At 43.4% G+C, this 23,992-nt stretch overlaps 3 protein-coding genes across 3 annotated transcripts; 1 reads left to right on the top strand and 2 right to left on the bottom strand.

Annotated features, from left to right (window-relative positions):
* The first annotated feature begins 140 nt into the window (after nt 1–140).
* LOC131200006 (transmembrane protein 126A-like) lies at nt 141–11,021 on the top strand. Its single transcript, XM_058186303.1, has 5 exons — nt 141–304; nt 4,638–4,758; nt 6,087–6,280; nt 8,843–8,957; nt 10,802–11,021. The coding sequence occupies exons 2-5, from the start codon at nt 4,646–4,648 to the stop codon at nt 11,004–11,006; spliced, it is 627 nt and encodes a 208-aa protein (XP_058042286.1). The 5' UTR covers nt 141–304; nt 4,638–4,645; the 3' UTR covers nt 11,007–11,021.
* Nucleotides 11,022–14,924: 3,903 nt separating this feature from the next.
* On the bottom strand, nt 14,925–17,552 carry CREBZF (CREB/ATF bZIP transcription factor). Its single transcript, XM_058186301.1, has 2 exons — nt 16,434–17,552; nt 14,925–15,684 (listed from the first exon to the last, which is right to left on the bottom strand). Exons 1-2 carry the CDS (start codon nt 17,324–17,326, stop codon nt 15,636–15,638), a joined length of 942 nt encoding a protein of 313 aa, XP_058042284.1. The 5' UTR covers nt 17,327–17,552; the 3' UTR covers nt 14,925–15,635.
* A 565-nt stretch (nt 17,553–18,117) lies between these two features.
* On the bottom strand, nt 18,118–19,524 carry LOC131199392 (merozoite surface protein 9-like; the record flags this gene model as incomplete). The annotated part of the gene is made up of 3 exons (XM_058185131.1): nt 19,504–19,524; nt 19,002–19,064; nt 18,118–18,165 (listed from the first exon to the last, which is right to left on the bottom strand). Coding segments are annotated over exons 1-3 (132 nt in total), but the record flags the coding sequence as incomplete, so codon positions are not given.
* Between the last annotated feature and the right edge of the window lie 4,468 nt (nt 19,525–23,992).

The raw sequence follows: 23,992 nt of genomic DNA on the forward strand, positions 1-23,992 counted from the left end.
CCGCCCAATCCGAGGCGGCCCACGTGACCAGCTCAAGATGGCGGGGGGAGGGGCCGGGGGAGGGGGAGGGGCTCGAGCGCGCGGGCGGGCCAATGGGCGTCTTCCCGCGCGCCTGGCCTCTTTCGCCCGGCCCCGCCCTAATCCGAGGCGGCCCACGTGACCAGCCCAAGATGGCGGCCCCCGCAGGAGGCGTGTGACCCAGGGCGATCCGCGCGACCTCGGCGGGGTCGGTGGGCTGGTCGGGGAGGCCGAGCGAGGAGAGACCGTCTGACCGTCTAGCAAACAAGAGAAGCGCCTATAAAATGTAGGTGGAAGCTGCTGGGGAAGGGCGGGGATGGGAAAACGCCGTTGTCCCCCGTTTCCCCGTTGATCGGTTCTGGTCAGTAACAGTAGTCGGAGGGGACCGTGGAGGTCATCTAGCCCAACCCCCTGCTCACGTACTAGGGATTCCGAACTGCCGACCTTTCTGATAAGCCAGCTGCCTGACTAGGTGGCTCAGTGGGTTAAGACAGGGGTCTCCAACCTTGGCAACTTCAAGCGTGGCGGACTTCAACTCCCAGAATCCCCCAGCCAGCAAAGCTGGCTGAGGAATTCTGGGAGTTGAAGTCCGCCAGGCTTAAAGTTGCCAAGGTTGGGGACCCCTGAGTTAAGATGCTGAGCTTGCCCATCGGAAAGGTTCGGCAGGTTTGAATCCCTAGTACAGAGCAGGGGGTTGGGCTAGATGACCTCCAAGGTACCTTTCAACTCTGTTCTGATCGACAAGCTCGGTGTTTTAGCCACTGAGCCACCTAGTCAGGTTCTCCTTTGCTGAAACCGGGAGGCTTCTCTCTCTCCTGCCAAACGGGGCCTTAAATTAAAACAAGGCCGGGTGGTGTTAACGCGGGTTTCCAATGCAGGAAATCGCTGCAGAAGGGAAGAGGCGCATCTCTAGGTAGCTCCCGGTTGGGTGGGCTGCCGGCAGAGACCTTTCATTGCCTAGCTGGGGAAGGTCGTGGCCTGCAAGCAAGGCGCTAACCCGGGATTCCGACCCAGGGAGGGGTTGCGGGGCTGTGTGTGTAAAAGACGGGAGGTCGAGGCTGCTGGAGTAGGAGGCTTTTTGCTACCAGCGAGATGGAACTGGCTGCAAGCGCTGCTGCAGCAAAACGGGGTCAGGTGGAGGTTCTTCCTGCATCGGACCCGACCTTCCTAAGTGCTGAAAGTGGTTGGTTGGTTGGAAGGAGGGAGGGTGGGTGGAAGGAAGGAAGGAGTGAAAGGGAGGGATAGAAGTGGATGGACAGAAGGAAGGAAGGAAAGGGAGGGATAGAAGTGGATGGACGGAAGGAAGGAAGGAGGGATAGATATGGATGGACAGAAGGAAGAAAGGAAGGAAGGAAAGGGAGGGATAGAAGTGGATGGACAGAAGGAAGGAAGGAAGGAAGGAAGGAAGGAAGGAAGGAAGGAAGGAAGGAAAGAAAGGGAGGGATAGACGTGGATGGACAGAAAGAAGGAAGGAAAGGGAGGGATAGAAGTGGATGGACGGAAGGAACAAGTGGATGGATGGGAGGAAGGATAGTGGAGAGGGAAATGGAGTTAACCTGCATGGGTCGTCTCTCCGGGGTTGATGAAGAACTCCAGTGTAAATCTGTGCACCAGAGTGCGAGATCAGCTTCTGCTTCAGAGAACAACCGTCACTTATTAAATTTATATGCTGCCCATCTGACTGTTGAAATGACGCTTGTTGCCCCAAGTTTTCCAACCTGTGAGGTCCAGGAAGAGCCCAGGGGAGGTGTGAAGAATCTTTTAGTTGTCACTATGTGACAATAAATAGACCTTTCCCAAAGTTTCCTGGCCTTGTTTTCAGTTTCCTTGTGTTGCTCCCCTCTGGGAGGAGGTTTTGAAGTATTTCCAGCAGGACTACTAGATTCTGTAACAAATTTTGTTCCCTGTGTTGTCCACCTGGTAAACTGGCCAGATTCCTTTTCCTCGCCATTTACATGTATACGTACTAACTAGACTGTGTTGTTTCTTTGTGTCATGTGTGTGTGTAATTTTGCATTTATTTAGTCATGTAGTGTACATTTAGTCATGTAGCTCCAACACTGGAAATTTTTAAGAAAATGTTGGATAACCATCTGACTGAGATGGTGTAGGGTTTCCTGCCTGGGCAGGGGGTTGGACTAGAAGGCCTCCAAGGTCCCTGTCGTGTCCCACTCCTCCGCTGACGGCCGGGTCAGGGAAATCCGAATCAGGCATGCCTCTGCAGCTCTGCCAAAGTCCTAGCAAAGTTCTCAAGGCAGGCAGGAGACCACACCAGAAAGTGATTTCAGCAAGATAAGGTAGACTTTGCCTGACTCAGAGACTGCCAGAAAGCAGATCCTTTATATAGGCCATGGGGTGTGGCTCCATGACTCAGCACTTATCCCGGCCTGCCCCTCCCTTCCTTCTGTTGACGCCGCTTATCAATTCTCCTGAAGCGAGGGTCACTCCAGTCTGCAGCTGTTGGCAATTGACCTTCCTCAGGCTCACATGCTGTGGGAGAGGGGGAGGGGTCTAGTTGCTCCGTTTGCCTGGGCATGGAGCCAGGGCTGGGGGCTGGAGGCGCTTCTTCTTCCTCAGCCTGTCTGGGCATGGAGCCAGGGCTGGGGGCTGGAGGCGCTTCTTCTTCCTCAGCCTGTCTGGGCATGGAGCCAGGGCTGGGGCCGGGAGGCATGCTAGGACATTCCTCAGCGTTCGGAAGCAGATAAGAAGGCCCCGGCTGCGGGGAAAGCGGACGAGGCACAACAGTCCCTTCCAACTCTGTTGTTATATTATATTATATTATACATTGGAGGTGGTGACAGTAGTTGTATGCAATGAAATTTCATTTTAATGTGTGTTGATTCGTGTACATTGAAAGTGACAGTAAAGTTATTCTAAGTGTTTGTTTAGGGGCTGGGGAAGTGTGTTGGCAAAGAAGTTTCCCAGCAGTTTGGAGGCGGCTGTGATTTAGCATACCTAAAAGCATTGTGCGCATGCATCTATTTTGCATCTTCAAATCCGTTTTAATTTTTATTAAACCTTTTTTTACAGAATAAAACAACAGACATGGAAAGTAAAAGTAAAGAGGAAGAAAGGAGGGAGGGAGAGGCTTCTTATCAGTTTGCCAGCTTATATAAAAATAGATAGGAATAAAAGTGGGGGGGGGAAATAAACTTAAGGCATTGGAGCAAAGTGTCTTGATTGATTGATCTGTGTTTCAGGAAGTTATTAAAGTAAATTGAGACATTTTACAGTTCTTCATTTTTCAGTATAGACAGTTTTAGTTGTTTAGGAAGTTTAGACAGTTTAGTTGTTTAGGAACAATAGGAAGAGTAGGATTTTGAAGTATAAGAATTTACTTGCTTCTTTGTTGCTCTCTTGGCATTAGAGAAATAAATGGGCTTTTATCAATAAATCAATCTATTCCATTTCTATAGCTGCCAAACTCAAATCAAATGACTCTGGACAGCTTTCAATTTAGTTACTGCTTTCGCCATTGGTAGTAACCAAAATAAAACCTACCTAAAAATGGCATTATTAAAAACATTAATAAAATAATTATATTAAAAATAATCAGTGAAAACATTAACACACTCATTCCAGCAAATAAAATATCAGAAAGCATTAGAAACTTTCCATATATAGTTTAGCAGCAGCCCATGTAAAGCTTGCTAATTTCCATCGCATTATTCCTTCTCTTAATTCATGACATATTCAATTTTTTATGAATCAGGCCAAAATGATTTATCAAGAGGGGGAGCCAGAAATTTTCCACGTGCTGAAGGGGAAATAGAGCACTATAATAAATAATGGGTAAACTCTTCTATATATATCTTATATAAATATGTGCTCTGTCCTCTTGGAGCAAGGACAGAGCACATATTTATATAGGATATTATGGCCCTCTGTAGTTAATACCCTTTACTGGAATGATAAGTCTTGCAAATGCTGTTTAGACGGAAGGCACTGTAACATCTGTAATGGAAGGGACCTTGGAGATCTTCTAGTCCAACCCACTGCTCAAGCAGGAGAGACTATACCATTTGAGACAAGTGGCTGTCCAGTCTCTTCTTAAAAACGTCCAGTGATGAAGCACCCACAACTTCTTAAGGCAAACCATTCCACTGGTTAATTGTCCTCACTTTTAGGCAGTTTCTCCCCTTGATCAGTTTCCATCCATTGTCTTTTGCCTTGCCCTCTGGTGCTTTAGAAAATAAGTTGACCCCCTATTCTTAAATTTGCATTCAATTTTTTTTTTGCTTTTGTTTTATTAAGTATGTACCAAGAGGCAATTATATTTTGTGATAATTTAAAGAGATTTCTTTGAGCAAAGACATGCAACACCCTGTTTTTGTAATAATAAATTATTATTGACTCTACATGTTTCGGAAGTGCTGCAGGTTCTGAGTGAGAACAGTGAATTTCTAAGCTATTCTTTACAGCACCTTAACTTTCCAGATTCCCTCTCTGCTTTAAGGAAACCTATTAATTACTGAAAATCTAAAATGAATCTTAAAAGCACTCTTTTTTTCCCGGGCTTGGGAAAAAGTGGAGATCCAACGTACTGATAACGTACTGAAGCATTACAATACCATTATGTATGTTCTCTTTTAATCCCTTTTATCCCCTCAACGCTCCAGAGATTAAAATGGCAGGGAAAGAATTTTGGGACCATCCTATGGGGGAAAAAATCAATAATCCGAGAAGAATCCCAGAAACCAGCTGGCAGAAGATGTTTGAAAGGCTGCCTCAGCAAGATCAGTGAGCACTAACACTTTGCAAATATCTGAATATTTAAGTACAGGCGGTCCTTGACTTACAACCTTTTGTTTAGTGACCACTTGAAATTACAATGAATTGCACTGAAAAAAGTGACTTGTGGCCATTTTCCACACCCCCATTGCAGCATCCCTATGGTCATGTGATCAGAATTGGGTCGTTTGACAATTTGCACATTTTTATGACAACTGCAGATCATGCGATCACCTTTTGCGATCATTTGACAAGCGATGTCAAATGGGGAAGACACTTTGCTGCTGTATTACTAACTCAACAACTGCAGTGATTCACTTAACAACTGTGCAAGAAAGATCGCAAAATGCGGCAAAACTCACTTAATAGCTGTCTCGCTTAGCAGCAGAAATTTTGGGCTCAATTGTGGTCATAAGTCAAGGACTACCTTTTGACAATTCTATTTTCAAGGCAATGTAAATCTGTATATCTGGAATCTGATAATGCAATGTAAATAATTAAGAAAATATTCTTATTTTCTGAACAGAATTCCAAGTACAATTCTGGGCTTACAAAAAAATAAAAAAGCATTGGGCACAGGTAACATTTGTGCCTTTCAGAAAAAGGGGAGCCAGCTCGTGGAAAGTGGATGTTTCATAGATCCTTTTTAAAAAACTCCTTAAAACTGTGTTGACTTTGGGTAGGAAACTGGTCAAAATGTTAATTCTCCCCAAAGTACACTGGAAATTTTGATGTAACCATAACCGTGCCCATCCCTCAAACGAAATAGTTTCAAAAGTGCAACCTCTGGGTGCTGAAAAAATAATTCACACCTGCTTTAGGTGGTGAGCAGGGCTGTGTCTGCTGCTCAGAGTCTTTGCATTCATTACTGTTTCAATAGTTCACCTGCACAGGTATGCATCTGTCAACCTTAAGGCTCACTCTGAAAGCTTAGAATAGTACAGAATCTCATGACATATTCCTGAGGACTAGCTTTATGAAAGGTATCAGCAATCAGGTTCATACAGTGCTGGCAATAAATGGATGCTAATTTGACAAAAGATGCTAATTTCAATGCTGCTTTTTGTTTGCTAAAAATGTCAGACTTCCCTTAGCAGAAATTGTAGTCTTGTTGCTACCACTGTATGAACCCGATTGCTTTTACCAGAAAATGTACCCATCATGAAGCTAGTCCTCAGGAATATGTCATGAGATTCTATACTATTTTAGGTTTTTGGAATATTTGCTTTCTTTTTTTATTCTTTTGCTATAGCGTGTGATGTGCTATGCTGATAAACAGGTTAGTGTGGTAGTCATTGGTGCTGGCAGTAGCAATAATACCTCCTCTTCTTCTACAGAAATTTCTTCCAAAGTGGAGGCTTCCCCCTTGCCCTCAATTCAAGTCTCATTGCCTTAATATCTAATAACTCATTTAGAAAGATTCTGCATGTCACACAGGCTCGTTATTCAACAGTTGCAGCCATGTCAGTATTACCACTCATCACAACTGCAGTTGCTTATGAGGCCTTCGTAAATCACTCTTTGAGGACAGGTATGTGTTTGAGGCTTCATCCAAATAATTCAATAATTTTTTCGATCTCTGTAATGACTATTCTGATATTTCTGGCATGGCATAGACTTACTTTCACTGAGCCAGACTGGACTCCATCCTCTTTATTACATGGTGTATCTCTTTAATAAATGACAATTTCTAAGTGGTGATTCTGGAATTGGTTGTCAAAGTTTGCTTCTTCTTTTTTAAAAAAATTGTGCCCCACAAAACACAACCCATTTTAGTGAGTAGTGTGTAATAGTTAAGTAAGATCCTGGTACTTAACTGCTCCAGATGAGATAAACCTTGTTTTAAAGTTGTAACTCCAATTCTTACGAGTTTCTTTTTTCCGTTCACTGCACTGTGCAATCCCCAGAATAATTTCCGACATATTTCACCTTTTATCATGCTTGGTTAGGGTCAGGGATGTTTAGCAAGGGGTTCTCTGCCCAGTTGTTGGGTGGGTGTGGCCAGGGTAGGTGTGGCCTAGTCGGCCTCCTGCACCAGAGCGGAGCGGGGGGGTGCATTTTTGCCCTCCCTGGCCTCCAGAGGTTTTCCTCGAGCCTCTGGGAGGGCAAAAATGGCCTCCCCAGGTTCCAGAGGCCCTCTGGAGACCAGAAACTTCCCAAACTTCCGGTAGGCCTGTTTTTCGCCCTCCCTGAGCCTCCACGCGTGCCTTGCACTTACCTGCATCCAAAATGGGCTGCATGGGGACTCCTGGAAGAGACGGGGTGGGGCCAGCCAGGAATGGGATTTGGGGGTTCTCTGAACTGTACAGAATCTTAGCTAGAGGTTCTCCCGAACCCCTGAGAACCCCCAGCAGCCCACCCCTGGTTAAGGTGCTAGAATGCCTTCCCACTTTCAAAGGTTCTGTTTTCAAAGAGATTCTCAGCAGCTTACAATATTACAAAAACAGAACTTAAAAACACAATTAGAAACGTAACCACCCAGAGAAAATATTAGAATTCATAAAGACTTGACAGGAGGTCCCCAAACTCCCTGTTCAGGCCAATAGAGTGATGCCTTAAGAAACTTGAAATATCCAGGACGCTAAGAGGGTGGTCATTGTATGTATCTTTGGTGTTTATTAGACGTTTGTTTTTTCAATAAATAACCAGGGGCTGCAACAGAATAGGTATGTTTCCTGAATCTCATAAGATGACAATTGTTAACTGACTGTACTTGGAGCACCTATTCATATGGGTAGAAATGAACGGATGCAAATGGACTCTCAAATAGCCAGACCCTTTTCTGTGAAAATCCAGCACCTTGAATTGCACCTAGAAGCCATGTGTCAACTTGTGCATGGTGACTACTAGCACCTAGAATTGCACCTAGAAGCCATGTGCAGCTTGCCCAACAGCAATGATACATGGGCATGACATCATAAGCTCCCATTACTACTCTCAGACTGCTGCATTTTGGACCAGCTATAGCTTCCGGATAGTCTTCAAGGGCAGACCCATGTACAGCACCTTGCCATACTTCAATTGCCAGGTAATTAGATTCCAGATGAGGATATTAATTAAGTTTTTACATGAAGATGCACACCATAAGCTTACTTTTTTCTCTGGCTGCTACAGTGTAGAGAAGTGGCATCTTTACTGAAGCTCTGCCTATTCTAAGGCAGAAGCATCCAATAGGAGGTATGTTTTCCGAAGTCTTTTATAGTTCATTTTATGAAACATTCTTTAAGAAATTTCTGATAAAACTAAAGCAGCACTGGAAAAGACATCAGCTGCAAAATTAGGACAGACATCAATGTAGTCTGAACAATCTGTATTGCAACAAAACTAAACTGTTTTTTAAATACATACAGAATTTTTCCTCTGATCCATTGTGTCTCAACCATGACAGCTTTTTAAAGATATGTGGAATTCAATTCCCAGAATTCCCCAGTCAGTTCTGGGAGTTGAAGTCAGCATATCTTAAAAATTGCCAGGGCTATCTGAGAAAAAGTGATTAAAGACGTATACATTTGCATTCAGAACGAGTAGTTTGAAAAATCCAAGGCCAAAAAAAAATTAGGCATCTCCTTCAAACTTGTTCTGTGTGTTCTCTTGCAATGGAAATCTGAAACAATTCCATGTTCCTTCATGTTTTGATTAGGACCACCAGAAAGGGTGATAGACATCCTGGAGCTACCTATACAACTTACAGAAAACTAGCTAGGATATTAGCATTTCTAAAGGTGTGCTTCCATAATTTAAAAATAATTAAAATAATCCTGGGCCAATTACTTTGCCAGCCATGTAGTAGAACTTGGCATGGATTACTGTGCTAATTTATGGTTCAGGGAGAAGGAAGGGGGGCAGGAGAGAGGAAGGGAGAAAGAGAGAGATAAAAGAAAGGAGGACAGAAGGAAGGAAGCAAACACTGGAATTCAGGACACTTTAAATGTTCCAATGGTGCTTGGAACATAACATTTTATGTCACATGCTCCATACCTAACCTAATCCCAAAAAAGGAACATTGTCAGCATGCAATATGTCCATTGCAATTTTTCTGGGACAGGATTTCAAACCACAAATACTAATTCACTTCATTCCATTATTGTTTCAGGTAATTTAAATTGTGAAATCTGTGCTATGGTGAGAGGTGGTTTAGTAGGAGCTGTCATGGGCTTTTTCTACCCCGTCATTCTAGCGCTGCCTCTGAATGCATTGCTGGCTACAAGGTATATTTCAACCACATTGTTATATTAAGCACTCGGTTAGCATTTTATTTGCAGGAAGCAAGATTGTGTTTTGTTTGTATTTGGAAATTGTTTTGGTTTTTTTTTTCTCTCTGTTATTTAGTAACCTTTTGTTTGAAAATCAAATGTCTACGAAACTAGCTTCCATTTTTCTGGAATTTCTGGGCATAATTCCAAAAATCCTATTTATCCATTGCTTCTGTTTTGTGGGATAGTCTGTTTTCATATATAACCATTCATTGATGATCTTTCACTGTTGGAACTATGTGGGTAACAAAAATAGTGGGATGTAAGCCTGAAATGTATGTAATTATCCAACATGATCATGTAGATCAGGGATGTCCAAATTTGGCCCCTTGTTAAGTGGTGGACTTCATCTCCCAGAATTCCCCAGCCAGCATGAGCTATAAATATGAGCAAGTTGCTGGTTGGGGAATTCTGGGAGTTGAAGTCCACCACTCTTCAAAGGGCCAAGTTTGGACATCCCTGATGTGTAGATGGTAGGATTCTGTACCTTCCCGTCTTATGTACTAAATTATTTTTTTAATTTAAATGTTTTCTTCAACTTCATGAGAATATGGGTAGTCCTTGGCTCATGATGACAACTGCGATCAGAATCGCCTGGCAATTTTCATAGTCCTGGCAGCTGTCATTAAGGAAAACTGCAATTCATTAAGCAGCTTCCAATTCCCTACTTGTGGGAAGCCAGCAGAAAATGACGGAAATCATGATCACGTGACCATGGAGCATTGCAATGTTGTAATCTTAAACTGGGATCCAATCACAAGGCCATGGGGATCCTGCAATGGCCAGAACTTGAAGACCTGTGATAAGTCCCCTAATTCAGCGCCAGTGTAACTTTGAATGGTTGCTGAACAAGTGGTCATAAAACAAGGACTACCTGCAGGAAGAGAGAACATGGTTCTAGAATGTAATGAATTAACATTACAATTAAAACCCGTTATTGCAAAAGCTTTACACCTAAATCTATACCCTTCTTTATCCAGGTAGTCCTCAATTTATGACCACAATTGAACCCAAAACTACCATTGCTAAGCAAGTCTGTTGTTAAATGAGTTTTGCCCCCATTTTATGATCTTTCTTGCCACAGTTGTTAAGTGAATCATTGCAGTTGTTAAGCTAGTAATAGGTTTGTAAAGTAAATTTGGCTTCCCTGTTGACTTTGCGTGTCAGAAGGTCGCAGAAGGGACACTGCAACCATCATGAGCCAGTTGCCAATTTTTATTTTTATTTTTAATTTGCATTTATATCCCGCCCTTCTCCGAAGACTCAGGGTGGCTTACACTATGTTAAGCAATAGTCTTCATCCATTTGTATATTATATACAAAGTCAACTTATTGCCCCCAACAATCTGGGTCCTCATTTTACCTACCTTATAAAGGATGGAAGGCTGAGTCAACCTTGGGCCTGGTGGGGCTTGAACCTGCAGTAATTGCAAGCAGCTGCTGTTAATAACACTGTCTTAACAGTCTGAGCCACCAGAGGCCCACACATGACCACGGCAATGCCACAACTAAGTGTGAAAAATGGTCACAGGTGATTTTTTTCAATGCCGTCATAACTTCAAATGGTCCCTAAACAAATGCCTGTAATTCGAGGTCTACCAGTATCTTCCTTTGAATAACATTATTCAGGGATGGTAAATTTTAGAAAGAAACTGTCAGCAATTTATATATTTCTCGGTAGTAGAGTCTATTTTAAACTGGGAAACAGGTCCTTTTTAACCGAGTGACAAAGCTGTTAATTCCTAAGTTACCGCAATCTTAGCCAAACCCTTCTTCATAACCTTTTCTCTCTCTTCCAGGTACTATACTGCTCCCTTGCCAAACAAAGACAATGCAGTGCGATTCTGGGTCTTGCTTAGTAAACCAATTTTCAAAAAGATGAGGTTTGCTGCTTTGATCCAAGTTGCTTTTGGCGCGTACCTTGGCTCAAAACACTTCGACATATATCTCAAAGTGATCCGCATGCCTGAACCTGGAAGGGATCCCGAGGAAATCGGAGAATAAACCTTTAAAAAGGTGTTTAGCTTTTATTTGATTGGAGTTCTTTCAAGGGTTTGGATGACTTCTGGACATTCTAGTCTGGTTTGGGTCATTTGTGAAAATGGGAAAATTGAGACACCATCACCCTTCCCCCCCCCAAAATCCCAAGGACAATCTTAAAGGGATCTGTGCTGTACGGCAAAAGAGTAACCAATAACACTGGGTGACTGACAAAAGCAACAACTAAACTTTTGTGGAGGGAAGTAAAGGGGCTGTACTCGACCTTAAAGATAAAAGTATCCCCTGTCCAGCTGTGTCCAATGCTAGGGGGCAGTGCGTATCTCAAGTTTCTTAGCCAAGGAAGTCAACATTGTCAAAGAAGTTTCTGTGGTTATGCGGCAAGCATGACTATGCCAAGACGCACAGAAGGCTGTTATCTTCCCACCAAAATGGTATCTAATTTTCTTGCATTTGCATGCTTTGGAACTAATAGGTAGGAAGAGCTGGGGTAAGTAATGGGAGCTCACCCCTTCATGCAGAACTGGGGTCTCGGGCCCAGGCTGTCAGCTTTTCAGCTGACAAGCTGAGCATCTAACTGCTGAGCCATTGCGCCCATTGTACGCCTCTATGGTCATGGTAACTGCATTTTGAGTACTTGGCAGCTGGCTCACCTTTACAGCAATTTGCCCACGGTCCCATGACAGCAGTTTGTGCTGTTTTATTCCAGGTTCTTGGTGTGTGTGTGGGGGGACGGACGCCCATTGGGAGAACAGATTAACTCAACCATCCTAAAAAATGGTCACAAAATCAGATCCGGTCAGGTAATGCTTCGAACTATGAACCACAATGATTTACGACCATAATTCTGCGCTCTATTATGATCCTATCTTGAGGACTACTTTTAGGAGAACTGAATCATATAGCTGGGGCTTTCATCAGAAATAGTTGTGCGCAAGAAAACTTTTGGAAGATCTCGTACGTCAGAATTCTTTCCTTAAGCAAATCAGTTTAAGAATTACAAGTTTAGCTTCACATTTGCTGGGATATACCCATTTCCAAGTTTAAATATTCACATTATTATTACACAAAGAACAAGCAAGACATTAAATCTGTTTAGTGGCCAATCCAGTATTCCACTTGCCAACCTTCCCAGTAAGTACTTCATCTATCCCCATAGGCCCCTATTTTTGCTGGTCCCATAGGCCCCTATTTTTGCTGGTCACCCCTATTCACTCATTACTGCACCTATGTGCCCTATCAACTATGTCTTTGGATAACATCCTTATAGCTACTAAAATGTAAGACAGGATGGCAACTCTAATTCTCGAAAGATGTGCTGCTGTCAAATGGAATTATCCCACAGGGGCAAGAGCTCATTAAAGGCCTCAAGTACCTAAATTAACTATTGCCAAGAGATACATCCTCATTAAAAATGAGTCATGTCCTCAGCATCTTTTTCAGCGTGCGCAGGGCTGATGGTGGAGTAGAAATTTTAACTGTGCAACTAAGGCCCACGTGATTGTTGAGACATTGGCTGGGAAATCAGGACTGCATGAAGGAAATTGTTAACACTGTGGTATCAGGGCAAGATTTTCAACTGTTTTGCAAATCTGGAACTTTCTCCAAAGTTGAAGACCACCTGAAGCAAATTGGCCCCCACTCAAAACGCAGACCAAACCCAATCATTTCCACCGCTAGCTTTAAGTGCCGCAGTACAGGAAGCTGTACAGGTAGTCCTCAAGTTATGACCCACAATTGAGCCCAAAAATTTATTTTTGCTAAGTGAAACATTTGTTAAGCGAGTTTGCCCTGTTTTATGACTATTCTTGCCACGGTTGTTAAAGTGAGTAACTGCAGCTATTAAGTTAATAAGTGAATCTAGATTCCCCATTGGGTTTGTCAGGTTGCAAAACATCACATGACCTTGGGACATAGCAACAATCATAAATATGAACCAGTTGATAAGCACCTAAACTTGATCATGTGACCATGGGATGCTGCAATGGTTATAAGCATGAAAAAGATCAAGTCTCTTTTCAGTGCTGTTATAACTTTGAACGGTTACTAAATGAACCATTTTAAGTCAAGGACTACCTCTATATATAGGATGCTGAGTGACTAGTTGCTCAGACCTGCTCTAAATTATTTTTATGTGCTCTGAAGCTCAAATAAATTGAATAAATAAATACTTAATAGTGCAAGTACCATTTATCTTTCTCATATGCCTCCTTGAAGAAGTCCATACTTGACGACTTTTTAAGCTCGTCTTTAGTACCTTTTATTCAGTGTGGTTCTAATTATGTTAATATACACCCAGATATGAGTCATCTTGAATTTTTTATTATTAGAAAAGGATAATTTTAGATCATATGTGAAATCCAAAACGTTATGTTTCAAACCCGCAATAAGCCACTTGTCAAGACATTTTACCTTCAAACAAAAGAGAATTTGGGACGCTTCCATTTTGCAAGGTGAATACAGATAAACTTTGCCTTATAACAGTTCATTTAGTGACTATTCGAAGTTACAGGGAGACTGAAAACAGTGACTTGTGACCGTTTTTAACACCACCACTGCAGCATCCCCATGGTCATGAGATCGAAATTCAGATGACTCTTAATTTATGATGGCTGCAGCCCTGGGATCTTGCAATCGCTTTCTGACACACACACCCCAAAAAAAAAGGATTTTAAAAAAAAAGATATTGAGACTTTGGAAAAAGTGCAAAGAGCAACGAAGATGATTAAGGGCCTGAAGTCAAAAACATGAAGAACAGTTGCAGGAATTGGGTGTGGCCAGTCTAGAGAAGACATGATAGCAGTATTCCAGTGCTGAAGGGGATGCCACAAAGAAGAAGGGATCAACTTATTTTCCAAAGCACTGAAAGGCAAGACAAGAAACAACAGATGGAAACTAATCAAGGAGAGAAGCAGTCTGAAATTAAAGAGAAACTTCCTAACAATGAGGACAATTAACCAGTAGAATAGCTTGCCTTCAGAAAGCTGTTTAACTGGTAAAATGGGGTAACATTCATTTAACTGTCTTAGCAATAAAAATTTGGGGCTCAATTGTGGCCGTAAATCAAGGACAACCTGTATAGCAAGGCTTTGCCCCTTCAGATATACCCATGTCCCAACACCGATTCTGCCTAGCACCTCGCCTCAACCACCACCGATACTCTGGCCTGTATGCTTTTTCCTTGTCAAAGGATCAAGGAATGGCTTTCCGGTGTGGCATATAGCTCTGACATGCTCGCCCACAATCTTATCAAATTCCTCCTTCCTCTGAATGGCAACCAATGGTCCTTGGCTTATCCCCAGTTTTGTCTTTTTAAACTACTACTGCTGAAAATATCATACCAGCCCATTTTTTACCAAAATAACTACTGTATTTTTTGGAGTATAAGACACACAGCTTTTCCCACCTAAAAGGGGGCGAAAATTTGGGTGTGTCTTATACACCAAATGTAGCCCCCTCCCACTCACCAGCCCCCACCCTTTGGCCTCTGCTCCCCAGCAATTTACCTCCTTGCAGCAAGCAGCAAGAAGAAACAGCCCATTTCAGCTTCACCGCCAAAGTAGCACAAGTTGATTGTCCACAACTCTCAGCTGTTTCAGGCTGCAGGGATTGCCATTGCCTATTGCTGCACGGGCCTCTCCTGCTTGCTGCAAGGATGTAAATTGCTGGCAGCAGGGTTTTTTTTCTTGTACTAATCAAGCTATGCTGAAAACAAATGAAAGTAAAGCAGGCTGTTTGCTATAACGAGGCAAAATCATTGGGAGGCAGAGGCAGATTTCTTTTTCTTGTTTTCCTCACCAAAAAAGGTAGGTGTGTGTCTTATAGTTTGCTGCATCTTATACTCCAAAAAATACGGTATGTTTCATTCTCTATATGGGCCAAAGGGTTTGAGAACAATTCTCAAGCAGAATTCTGCATACAAATCTAAACAAAATTCACTAGACTAAAATATTTCTAGGTAGTCTTCAAAATGCATGCAGCAATGTAGTGATAGAGCACTGATATTACTAAAACAATCTGTGGGCTTATTTGCTTCCTTGCAGATAAGGACACATTATTATAATAACAACAGCCAAGTATATGGACAAATAATCTCGTATTAACTGGGAAAGTTTATAGCAATTGCCTCCTCACTAAACATTGTCAAAACTGCAAAACTCAGTAGTTCATTCCACTAGAAAAGTCCAAGTTCTAAAGTAAATGTTGAGGTATATTTTATTTCTTTAAAGATATACTCACATTGTCTCAGTCAAAAAAATGGTTTTGATTCCCCTTTCTCCACGCAACATATTGCTAAATGTACATTTAGCAGCATTTCCCCCCCAAATCTTAACCTATTATTTTAAAATATTACATTAAAATAATTTCTACAAGTGTCTTGTCAGGAACATGTTAAAAATTTAGAATGACAAAGGAAAGTAGTGCTAACTTGAATAGCCATTTCTTGAAACTTGATTAATCAAAATTAACTAATTTTTGGAACTGCCTCCAGATCTACTTCTAACTCCTGGACCAGACCAAATCTTTTTTTTTTTAAAGAAAAACAGGCTAAGTACCAATGCAAACTGTCCGATACCACATTATGGGAATATTATGGATCCTTACCAGGTTGCGAGGTGGTAAACGACTGTTCTTTTAACCCCTACACAACGGAGCCTGGCAGGGCAAGCACCTAAAAGAGAAACTGTCAGAAAAGTTTAATAGTAATGTATAACAGATGTCTTACAATTTTCACATGCATGTTTTTTTTTAACTACCTGCCGTGCATTATATTACTATTTGGATGTTAAGTCTCTCTCCAGCGAAGACGTTGAAGTTTACGCATTTTGTTTTTCAGCTTCTTTTTAAGCAACAGAGTGGGACTAGATTTTTTTTTTAAATCTATTCCCACCATTATTCATTTCATAGGAACCTTAAAAAGCTACTTCTGCCCTTTTCGGGCATATTCTTACCACCACTGGTCTACCTGCTTTCTCCATTGCTGTAAGTTCAGTGACAAGAGCCGTTTTGATCAATAATGCGCCTACAGAAAACATTTCTCATTGCAAAACACTGCTTGGGCATCCTGGACGCCACCCCACACTTGACACAAGATGATCCTCCAACACAAAAAAAAAGGGGGGGGAGGAAGTTTTGCATTTCTTTCTCTCCCCCCCATTTTCAATAAGCAAAGCCGGTTCTAACCAAAGAAGCCAGCTTTCTCATCACTTTCCCCATTTATTTCTGATTTCTTTTTCTTTTTTTTTAATTTTATTTTATTTCACAATCCTCTTCCTCTCCTCTTTCTCTCTCTCTCTCTTTTAACTGCATCCTCCTCTAGCAACCCCTGGGATGATGGCAGCAGGCAGAGACACCCGGAGTATTGGTATATATATTTATATATATATATATATTTAAAAGTTCTGACGAAGAAGTGGAAATACTTGACCCTACATTTTGGAGAGCAAGGAGGAAGCAGCAGGAGGAGGAGGAAGAGGAGGAAGAGGAGAAGCAGCAGCAGCGGCCGCCAAAGTCTCCGAGCTGGCCGCCCGCTTGGCGCAGAGAGAGCAAAACTCCACCGAAAGGTGGTCGCGGTCCACGTGGAGGCAAACGCCGCCGGGGCTGGCAGACGACGACGACGAGATGGGGAGTTTCTCCGCCGGTTCTTCCGCCGGGATGGGGAGCGCGTAGTCGTGGTCGCCGTTCTCTCCGAAGGCTCCGCCCGCCGTTTCTTGGAAGAGGCTGGTGCTGATCCTCATGCGGAGCCCGAGGCTGCCGTCTCCGGCCAAGCGTCCGAGCAAGCGGCCCAAAGCGCTCTGGTTCGCCAGCACGGCCCTCAAGTAGCCCGTCTCCCGTTCCAGGTCGCGCAGGCGCCGGCAGAGGCCCCGGTTGCGGTCGCGGAGCTGCCGGTTCTCGGCCGCCAAGCCTTGAAGCCGCGTCTCCAGGCCTTGCACGTACAGCTTCTTCTTCTGCCGGTTGAGGCGAGCCGCCGCCGCCGCTTTCAGGCGGTTGCCGCCCGGCCGCGCCGACCTAGAAGAGCTCGAAGGCCGCGACGCCTCGGCCGGCGGGCTCACCCTACCCCAGGCCGGAGGAGGGGAGGCCTCGCCGCCGCCCACCGCCGCCTCCAGCCAGGCGTCCAGCTCCAGCCCCGCGGGGAAGAGCAGCTCGCCTTCCTCAGGCTCCTCCAAGGAATCCTCGGCCATGGCCGCCGCCGCCCCCGCGGTTTCCGTCTCCTCCACAGGCCGCCGCTCGGCTCCCGGGCTCGGAAGCGAGCAGGCCGCGACCGCCTCTCCGGGTTTTCCCTGGCCCGACGAGGCCGCTAAGAGCTGGGCCAGACTGTGGCGCATAATAGCGGTCCAGCCGTTGTCCCGGATTGCGATGAGGCCTTCGGATCAGGCTGGGCCTCAGCCTCGCTCTCCCCGAAGAAGATGGGTGGTGGGGGGGGGAAGGGGGAAAGGAGAAGAGGCGGCGGCGGCGGCCACTTTCGCCTCAGGCCTCGCCCGGTGTTTTTTTTTTCCCCACTCTTGCGCGGCGGCCTTCTCTCCGCCTCACACAAACCCACCCACACACGACGCGACTGCGCCTGCGCACGCTCTGCCTCAGGATTCTGGGAGTAGAAGTCCGGCAAGGGAGGGGGGAGAGGCGTGGCTTCAGGCGGGCTGATGTTTTAAAGGGGAGTCTGCGTGTAGAGTACTCCTGTGTGAAAAAGTGAAGGGTGCCCTTCTTTCTTTCTTTTTCTTTCTTTTTCTTTCTTTCTTTCTTTCTTTCTTTCTTTCTTTCTTTCTTTCTTTCTTTCTTTCTTCCTATAAAGAAATATTTGAGATTCTTTCTTTCCTCCCTTCCTCCCTCCCTCCTTCTCTTTTCTTTCTTTCCTTCCTACCTCCTCTTTTTTCCTCCCTCCCACCCTCCCTTCCTTCCTTCTCTTTCTTTCTTCCTTCCTTCCTTCCTATCTTCCTTCCTTCCTTCTTATAGAGAAATATTTCAGATTCTTTCTTTCTCTTTCCTTCCTTCGTCCCTCTTCCCTCCTCTTTTTTCTTTTTCTCTTTTCTTTATTTCCTTCCTCCCTCCCTCCCTCCCTTCTTTCTTTCTTTCTTTCTTCCTTCCTTCCTATAGAGAAATATTTCAGATTCTTTCTTTCTCTTTCCTTCCTTCGTCCCTCTTCCTTTTTCTTTTTTTCTTTTTCTCTTTTCTTTCCTTCCTCTCTCCCTCCCTCCTTCTGTTTTCTTTCTTTCCTTCCTACCTCCTCTTCTTTCCTCCCTCCATCCCTCCCTTCTTTCTTTCTTCCTTCCTTCCTATCTTCCTTCCTTTCTTCCTATACAGAAATATTTCAGATTCTTTCTCTTTCCTTCCTTCCTTCGTCCCTCCTTCCCTTCTTTTTTTCTTTTTCACTTTTCTTTCCTCCCTCTCTCCTTCTCTTTTCTTTCTTTCCTTCCTACCTCCTCTTCTTTTCTCCCTCCCTCCCTCCCTTCCTTTCTTTTTTTCTCTCTCTTTCCTTCCTCCCTTCCTTCTGTAGGAAGTTAGCACCCACCTCTCTCCTAGGAAAATGAGATATTTTAGGAATAATATTAAAGGGCAGAAAAGGGAGGCACAAATTCAGCCCCCTCCCCCACCTTTGTCAATGGGCCATTAAGGTCTGGGCCAGTCTATTCTACATAACAAAGATCTACCTCCTTCAGGCAGAGCCATAGTAGGAATTGCCCAAAACCCTTTCATTTACATCATCACCCAGCAAGAGTCAACCAAGCCCGGGACTCAAAAGACAACCTACAAAGTTACCCCTGCATTGGCCCGTGGGAGTCTGACAACCAATCAGAACACAAGCTCAAATTCAAAGCCCAACAGAAGGTATAAAACCCAGGGACTCTCAGCATCTCTGCCCTTATCTGCCCAGGATCGTAAGCCATGTGATCCTCTTCATTAATAATCCTTCTTTCCAAGCAACTTCCATTAATTCAGTGTCTTTTTCCCCACTTGGAACTGAACCCAGATGGACATTTCTTCCAACACTTACTTTTTTCTCTCATTCTCTTTTTCTTTCTCTCCCTCTTGCTCTTTCTTTCTGTCTAGTTCTCTCTCTCTCTCTCTCTTCAGAAGTCATGGCTACTCCAGCACAGGAGGCTTTTAAGAAGAGGCTGGATGACGGTTTGTCTCTAAAACGCTATAGCATCTTCTGTTGAGGAGGGCATTGGAGTAGTAGATGACTTCCAAAGTCTATCCCAATTCAGTTATTCTGGGATTTCCTTGAAAACATTACACTTCCCATTCAAGAAGCTTCATCCAGAACTGAAGAAGCTTTTTGGATGAGAAGCGAAACATCTTCAAGGAAAAACAAAGAATGTCCAGTTGCTTTTTGGGGGGAAAAAAACACCTTTGGGACAACCATCATCTGGAGGACTAAGGCTCTCCATAGATGTTCAGATATAGTTTGTTGAACCAACCCCAGTGGTTGGATTAAGGCAACAGGCTAAATCGTAAAGCATGAATAATAAGGTCTATAATCGGATGAAATGCTCCCCGTTCAGACCGGATCACGTGATGGGCCCATGCCTCGTGGTTCCTCTTCTCTGTCCCTGAAGCTCTCGATGGTGATATAGCTGCAAACGGCCTTAAATGACTGCCGCGGCGCTTCAAAAGGCCGCACTACAGCTGATCAGCGCTATAGGCAGCTAGTAGACCGGTGCCTCTATTTTTAAAGAAGGTAGACCGGTGCACTCTGAAAAAAAGGCAATTAGTAGACCAGTGCCTCTATTTTTAAAGAAGGTAGACCAGTGCGCTCCGGAAAAAAAAGGCAATTAGTAGACCGGTGCCTCTATTTTTAAAGAACATAGACCCGTGCACTCCCAAGTTTTGTATACTTTGTTTATTATTTTTATTATTTATTATTATTGGCCATGCCCATTCAATCACCTGACCACCAAGCCACACCCACCAATTAAGCCACGCCCACAGAACCGATAGGGAAAATTTTTAGATTTCACCCCTGTCTAGAATCGTATCTTGCCCCTGAGTGGTTGCTTCCACATTTCATGTTTAGTTTTATCCTTTTTTTATGGTTTTCATGTTGCTTTTATTTTTGGTTGGAAGCAACTCAACAGTTGATTATACGACGGGCAATATTTGTAAGGTTGAAATGTGGGGGGTTTCTATCTGAGCTTGGTGGGTTTTCTTGTGGATGTTTCATTACTCAAACTAGAGCAGGGGTCTCCAACTTGGCAACTTTAAGACTTGTGGACTTCAACTCCTCTTGTGGCTCAACAGACTAATGCAGTCTGTTATTAACACAGCTGCCTGCAATTACTGCAGGTTCTAGTCCCACCAGGCCCAAGGTTGACTCAGCCTTCCATCCTTTATAAAGTAGGTAAAATGAGGACCCAGATTGTTGGGGGCAATAAGTTGACTTTGTATATAAATATACAAATAGGATGAAGACTATTGCTAACATAGTGTAAGCCGCCCTGAGTCTTCGGAGAAGGGCGGGATATAAATGCAAAAATATATTTAAAAATATATAAAATATATATATAACTCCCAGAATTCCTCAGCCAGCTTTGTTGGCTGAGGTATTCTGGGAGTTGAAGTCCACAAGTCTTAAAGTTGCCAAGGTTGGAGACCCCTGAATTAGAGAACATCATCACCTAGTGAACACTGATGATGTCCCCTAGTTTGGGTAATGAAACATCTGCAACAAAACCGCCAAGTGTAAGAGGACACCAAGGAGCCCACATAAATGTGATACCAGACAGATGTACAGGATTTGCAGATGGGAAACCTCAAAGCAGGGGTGAAATGTAAAATTTGTTACTACCGGTTCTGTGGGTGTGGATTGGTGCGGGGTGGGTAATGTAACTGCATGGGCATGGCCAACTTTTTTTTTTATTTTTAAAAGCATTTTTTCTACAACCTCTTCAGCTGAAGAGGTTGTAGAAAAATGCTTTTAAAAGACTTCAGTAACAGAGTTGTTAATGCCTGGAATGCACTACCAGACTCTGTGGTCTCTTCCCAAAATCCCCAAAGCTTTAACCAAAGACTATCTACTATTGACCTCACCCCATTCCTAAGAGGTCTGTAAGGGGCGTGCATAAGAGCATCAGCGTGCCTACCGTTCCTGTCCTAATGTTCCCTTTGATTGTATCCAATTTCATATAATTATTACATACTTATGATTATATATATGCTTATATATCGTATAGTTATTTCATGCTTATACTGTTGTGACAAATAAATAAAATAAAAAAAAACTGAGCCGCGCGATCATCAGAGGCTTTTTTTTTTTTACTTTTAAAAGCATTTTTTTCTTCAGTCGAAAAAATGCTTTTAAAAGTAAAAAAACCCCACAAACTCTGATGGTTGCGTGGCTCAGCTGGGCATGGGGGGTTGGCAGGGATTTTGCTACCGGTTCTCTAAACCACCCGCCGTTATCGCAACCGGATCAGGCAATCCGGTCCGAACCAGAAGCATTTCACCCCTGCCTCAAAGCATGTGGAATGAGAATGGGGAATTCAGAAGATTTTGCCTAATGGAAATTAGAGGATCAAACATGTATCATTTAAGATTAAAAATGAGAATGAATGAGCTGGAAGGGACCTTGGAGGTCTTCTAATCCAGCCCCCGGTTCAAGCAGGAGAATCTAAACTATTTCAGATAAGTGACTGTCTAGAGATTCTAGACTTTTCTTAAAAACCTCCAGTGATGGAGCGCAAGCTGTTCCACTGGTTAACCAGAATTCAGAAGATTTTGCCTAATGGAAATTAGAGGATCAAACATGTATCATTTAAGATTAAAAATGAGAATTTGTTAAGAAGCTTCTCCTTAATTCCAGGTTGCTTCTCTTTTTGATGAGTTTCCAACCATTGTTTCTTGTCCTACCCTCCGGTGCTTAGGAGAATAAGTTGACCCCCTCTTCTTTGTGGCAGCCCCTCAAAGGGCCTCTGGTGGCTCAGACTGGTAAGACAGTCTGTTATTAACAGCAGCTGCTTGCAATTACTGCAGGTTCAAGTCCCACCAGGCCCAAGGTTGACTCAGCCTTCCATCCTTTATAAGGTAGGTAAAATGAGGACCCAGATTGTTGGGGGCAATAAGTTGACTTTGTATATAATATACAAATGGATGAAGACTATTGCTTGACACAGTGTAAGCCGCCCTGAGTCTTCGGAGAAGGGCGGGATATAAATGCAAATAAAATAAAAAATAAAATAAAAATAAAAATACTGGAATACTGCTATCATGTCACCCCTAATTCTTCTTTTCTTTAGACTAGCCAAACCCAAATCCTGCAGCCGTTCTTCATATCTTTTTAGTGTCCAGCCTTACTAGTTCTTCTCTGCACTTTTTCCAAAGTCTCAACATCTTTTTTTTTTTGGTAGTATGGTGTCCAAAATTGGTCGCAGAATTCCAGTTGTGGTCTTACTAGGTTTTTATAAAGTATTTCCCAGGAAATAAGAGCCTGTCTTATATTTTTTTGAACCCTGAAATAAGTTTTTGACCTTATTTTTTGGGAGGTTTTATTATTTTGGGGCGCGTGGAACAAGACGGGGCTCCTCTTGCAGTCTTACCTGATTTCTAGCTCTGTCTCCCTAACCCTAACCAGAAGAAATGGTGGGACCAGTTGCGCATGCGGTTAAAATATTTTTTGGGGGAGGGGGTGATTACTTTAGCGCATGCACTCAAAAGCCCGATTGGGTTTATTATCAGGGGATGTCTTATTTCTAGGGAAACAGGGTGGTACTTCAGGTGATCTTGATTCTATCCCTCTGTTTATGCAACCCAGGAATAGCTGGTCTCAGGGGTCTCTGAAAACAAAATATATCCCCAACCCAAACAATGCATGGCAGTGGTAGAATTCAATTTTTTTTACTACTGGTTTTGTGGGCATGGCTTGGTGGGCATGGCCTGGGCGTGGCAGGGGAAGGATGCTGCAAAATCTCCATTCCCACCCTACTCCAGGGGAAGGATACTGCAAAATCTCCATTCCCACTCCACTCCAGGGGAAGGATATTGCAAAATTCCCATTCCCTCCCCACTCCTAGGAGAAGGATCAGTGGTGGATTGCTACCGGTTTTCCCCAGTTCAGGCGAACTAGTAGCAGCGGTGGGAGGCTCCGCCCACTGCCTGGATGTCATAAAATACGCTCTGCGTATGCGCAGACGCTTCTGTGAATGCGCAGAAGTGTCGCACGCGCAAACTGGTAGCAAAAGTAAGTGAAACCCATCATTGGGAAGGATACTGCACAATCTCCATTCCCACCCCACTCGGGGGCCAGCCAGAGGTGGTATTTGCTGGTTCTCTGAACTATTCAAGATTTCCACTACCGGTTCTCCAGAACCTGTCAGAACCTGCTGATGCATAGCCAGCATAGAATCTGCAGATATTACCATAGATAGGTAATTGTATCTTGCTCTGAACCTCATTGGTAGGGAACTGAGGAGTGAAAGTTAAGAGGTTAGGGCTGAATATGAAAAGAGACTGCCAAAGATCCAGAAACAGAAGCAAACAAGATGGAGATCAGAATAAATAGTGGATATTGCCAAGATATATATCCAATATATGGATAATTTGCCAAATCAAAGCCAAAACAGACGAAGATCTCAGGAAGGAACAAAGTATTTCAAAGAACAAGTAGGGAAAAAAAAGTGTTGTAATACCCATAAAGCTATCAAAGATGGAAACTAACACAGGGAAAAAAAAGGAGCGTTTTGCCAAAGATCTACAAACTCAGAAAATTCCAAGTTCAAACTGAAGAATTCCAGTGGACAGAAAGTAGCTGATTCAGAGAAAATCTCTACAATTACAGGGCAGATTTCTAGACCTAGGCACTCATCTGGGGCACCAAAATTGTAAAGGCTCCTGAAACCCAAAATACATGTATAATATGTGATCATCTTTCCTGTTATTTTAGAACTTTTTCTTTCTATGCTTTTTGAAAACACAAAGTCAGCAAGTAAGAGTAACCCGCAGACTATTGTTTTATGGATTTTGATATTAGAGCATTTTAATCCGAGCTGCCTGTTGATGAT

The sequence above is a fragment of the Ahaetulla prasina genome, chromosome 5 (assembly GCF_028640845.1).
Source record: "Ahaetulla prasina isolate Xishuangbanna chromosome 5, ASM2864084v1, whole genome shotgun sequence".
In the NCBI taxonomy this organism is placed as follows: domain Eukaryota; kingdom Metazoa; phylum Chordata; class Lepidosauria; order Squamata; family Colubridae; genus Ahaetulla; species Ahaetulla prasina.